Source organism: Buceros rhinoceros, unplaced genomic scaffold (assembly GCF_000710305.1).
Source record: "Buceros rhinoceros silvestris isolate BGI_N320 unplaced genomic scaffold, ASM71030v1 scaffold36010, whole genome shotgun sequence".
Lineage (NCBI taxonomy): Eukaryota > Metazoa > Chordata > Aves > Bucerotiformes > Bucerotidae > Buceros > Buceros rhinoceros.
In genome coordinates, this window is record NW_010390814.1 from 15158 (window position 1) to 18724 (window position 3567).

The 3567-nt window shown below is 44.9% G+C and overlaps 1 protein-coding gene across 1 annotated transcript in view; it reads right to left on the reverse strand.

Moving 5' to 3' along the window:
* The window catches only part of SPPL3 (signal peptide peptidase like 3), a gene marked incomplete at its 5' end in the record, with an annotated part of 23214 nt that overhangs the window by 12001 nt on the left and 7646 nt on the right, over positions 1 to 3567 (reverse strand). The window contains one exon of the mRNA XM_010139234.1: positions 2104 to 2223. Coding sequence (XP_010137536.1) covers positions 2104 to 2223 — 120 coding nt within the window. The remainder of the gene's footprint in view (positions 1 to 2103; positions 2224 to 3567) is intronic.

Genomic DNA, 3567 nt, shown 5'->3' on the forward strand with positions numbered 1-3567 from the left:
GAAAGAATGAAGCGTGTGACAACTCTGCACATGGTACTAGGAACCTTTTCAGAGGTGCTTGGCAAAGAGTGCTGCACAGCAAAACCTGCGCCCCTGCTGCCCCACGTCATGCAAGCCTCACTGCCTGCTCCGCTCCCTGCTCCGCCTCCACCCCAGGGGGACTGAACCCTCCTCAGCCCACACCGACCCTCTTTGCTCTTGGAATCTCTCCTTCCCCTTCCTCCAGCTCTTCTCAGCAGGGAACCCGGCATCTCCTGTCCTGGTGTCCCCAACCACTGCCACCCCAACGTTGGGGGTAAAATGTAATCACACTAACCCACAGTGCCGCGAGGACCCACTCTCAGTCTTGTTCCTAACTGACCAGGCTTCCACCCCTAAGTTTTCTCTTCCCTCTCCTCTCAACGCCTATTATTTGATTGGCAAACCCCTGGCTTAACTGCTGTCTGCAGGCAACGCACCAGCTCTTCAGCTGTGCCCGCTGCTTAGGTCTGGCCTTGGGCTCTGTGCTGTACCTGCCCGCGCTCCTGACTCTCCCCTGACAGGCAAATCTTTGTGGAAGATTTAAGAGGGGTTTAAGAAACCAGACATCAGCTATAATTTAGAATCCCCTCCCCCCCATAAGCCTCTAGAATCTACAAAAGAGGATGTAAAATAGCACTACTTGAACTTCAGGGACAGAGGGACCAAGTCCCACAGCTCCGACGTACCCAACTCCACCCAGGGCCACATCCTGCTCCGCAGCCTCTAACGAAGGTTTGCATTTTAGAGGTTCTGGGGCCAGAGGCTCCTCTGCTTCACAACACCCTCTGATGCAAGACCAAGGAAAAGCACAGAAGTGTCATAAAACCAGGTTCGAGAATAGATACCGGAGTGCACTGATCCAAACAGACTAAATCCTCTTAAGCCTCCACAAGCCCCAACAGACACAATATCCTCTAATTACACACCACAAATGTTACAAATAAAGTTACAAATGTCAGGGTCATTCTGGGAATAAATGGACCGATAAGCTTGACGAAAGTTGTCTTTTCTCATAAATCCTCCCTCACAGATTCTCACATAGGTGTGTATCTGTAGTCCCATAATATCCAGCACAGAGTAGAATTATCGAAGTAATGATTTGTTTCAATAGGAAAGAACACGTGTCCTAGGTCCAAGTTATAAAAGCAGTATCCAGCAGACACCTCTACGGGACTGTGCCTCTGGAATCAGAGACAGGAGTCTCAAGACTCGGGTCAAGCGCAGAGATTTAGATTTCACTCAGCCCTATTTAAGAGGCTGGAGAGGATGCGCAGCTCAGGAGGTAGATCACTAGGGAAGAGCCTGCACTGCATATGCATGAAGTGGGAGCGGATGAGAGGTATTCCGGGGGTTAAAAATCTTCCCAGACTCAGCATATGGACTGAGGAGCACAGTTTTAAAAGCTGCTGTATATTTGGAGCAGTAAGAAGAATGTGCTACACTGAACAGCAGCAGGTCTCTCGAAGTACTGTAAAAAGACCAAAAGGCCAAAATTTTCCAAAAATCAAAGCCCTGGTATTTACTGAAATGATAAAATGTAAATAATAATAAACAGGATCAGAGGACTTGCAATTTATTTGTGGACCACAGTTTCATTTTTGTTCCAAATTCAAGCAGTGCGAAAGAATAATACTCAAAATACTACTGAGACCAGAAGTACCCTTGAAACAAAGAAAAACTGCATAAAAGCAGAAACCACCGTTAAACTAGGAGAGGAGGTCTCTAGATCGGGGAGTTCTGCTGTGATCCTACGAAGAACCTGAATTACGAGATACCACGTACAGTTCTGAGCACTCATTTATGAACGAGTGAACTTCACGTGAAGTAACACATCAGCATCTTTCACAACTGTGGCAATTTATAGTTCAGTAGGTTTAGCAAATCTCTAAGTGGAAAATACTTCTCAACTAATACTTGTCACTTTATTAATAGCTACAGAGGCATGCAAATACAACTGTGAAACCCGACGAGGTTTGTTTTAATGCACTGTGACATGTATTGTAATTCTTATCAACGATATTTGACTACATCAGTGCCTTCTGTTCAATTCCAATTCTTATGAAGAGAAGAAAACCTAGTTACCTGCTGTGCATATTGTAAAGACAACTTGAACTGAATCAAAGAAGAAGAACATAACTAGGAGGGACACAGAGGCTCCGATGGGCAGGAACAATGCCTGGGTAGAATCAATGGTTTGAATACCTGCAGAAGAAAGCAAGCGACAGTTAACTCGGCCATTTCTTACCACACACTTACGGACAGCCTGTCCTCACCAACACCAGTGAGGACTCGACAATCTACTCCATTTTGATGCTGGTGCAACAGATGTTTACCCCGAGATCCTTGAGCACTGCCGTAACCAAGCACAGCAGCCTGTGCACCACCACGCCGGCCAATCTGCACAATCACAGGGGCTGGGCACAGCCACAGCCCTGCTCTGCAGAATCCACAAGCTAAGAGTGGAGAGAAGATGTATGAAGTTTTTCTTGTGCCATAAATAGAAAGAATGACAAGTCACAAAAACTAACATTATTTAGGGATTAGGAATTGCTTCACTTTCCACTGAGCGACATAAACGTGTTGAACAGAGGTTATGAAGGTTTTATTTAACCTCCCAGGACAAGGTGAAGAGCCTGACCAAGAGCAGAGCTGCAGACAGTGTCTGGCTGACCCAGCTTCTGCAAAAGGTGCCACAGCTTCAAATTCCACTTGGGTGAAGGCCACCCTGCACTTAAACTGCATCGCTGATTTCAGTCCCCAGATAACATCACGCTTAACAAAAAAGGGCAGTTTATTGTTGAGGTCATTTACCCGGTCATGAAACTACCAGCCCAGTTCAGCATGCACAGTAATCACCTTTTGTGCTCAAAACCAACCAGAATTCATGCTCACAGTTTATAGGCAGAAGCAATTTTAAACACTGCAGAGATACTGAAGTACTTGTTCCACTTATTTCCTCACCTCGACCAGGCAGTGCAGCTACCAGGGATACTAGTAATGGGGCAGGACAATTTTTACTACATTTTACAACGAGCTTTTAGAATCACTAACAAAATTGAGAAGAATAGCCCACCTATCCCCACAAATACTAATACCTAACCAGTCTCTTTACCTGCAGTTACATTTGCTCATGAGCAGGGAGGTGAAGAAGCTGCAGGTAGTAATCAATTAAAAATATAAGACATGTGTGTAGAGCATTAAAATAAGTTAACATGTGAAGTAGTCGCTTGATGAGATGTATCCAAAACGTCTCTAATGAAAAATTAATATAAGACTCAGACCTAAGTAAGACCAAAACCAGTTTAACATCACTGTGTTATCCCAAATAATGAGAGGCTGCTGTGTGAAGCAGGGTTTTGCCAGTCCCAGCATTTGAAGGATAAGCTTTTAGGTTGTCAAGTGGAATATCTGCATGTATGTATGTACACACATGGACAGAGACTGATGCAAGTAAATGTACAGGCACACTGTTTGTCTGTGTGTGAGAATGTGTCTGGTTTTTTTTCCTATGGAAAAGCAGCAAGTTGTCTAAGTAATGAGTTCCCT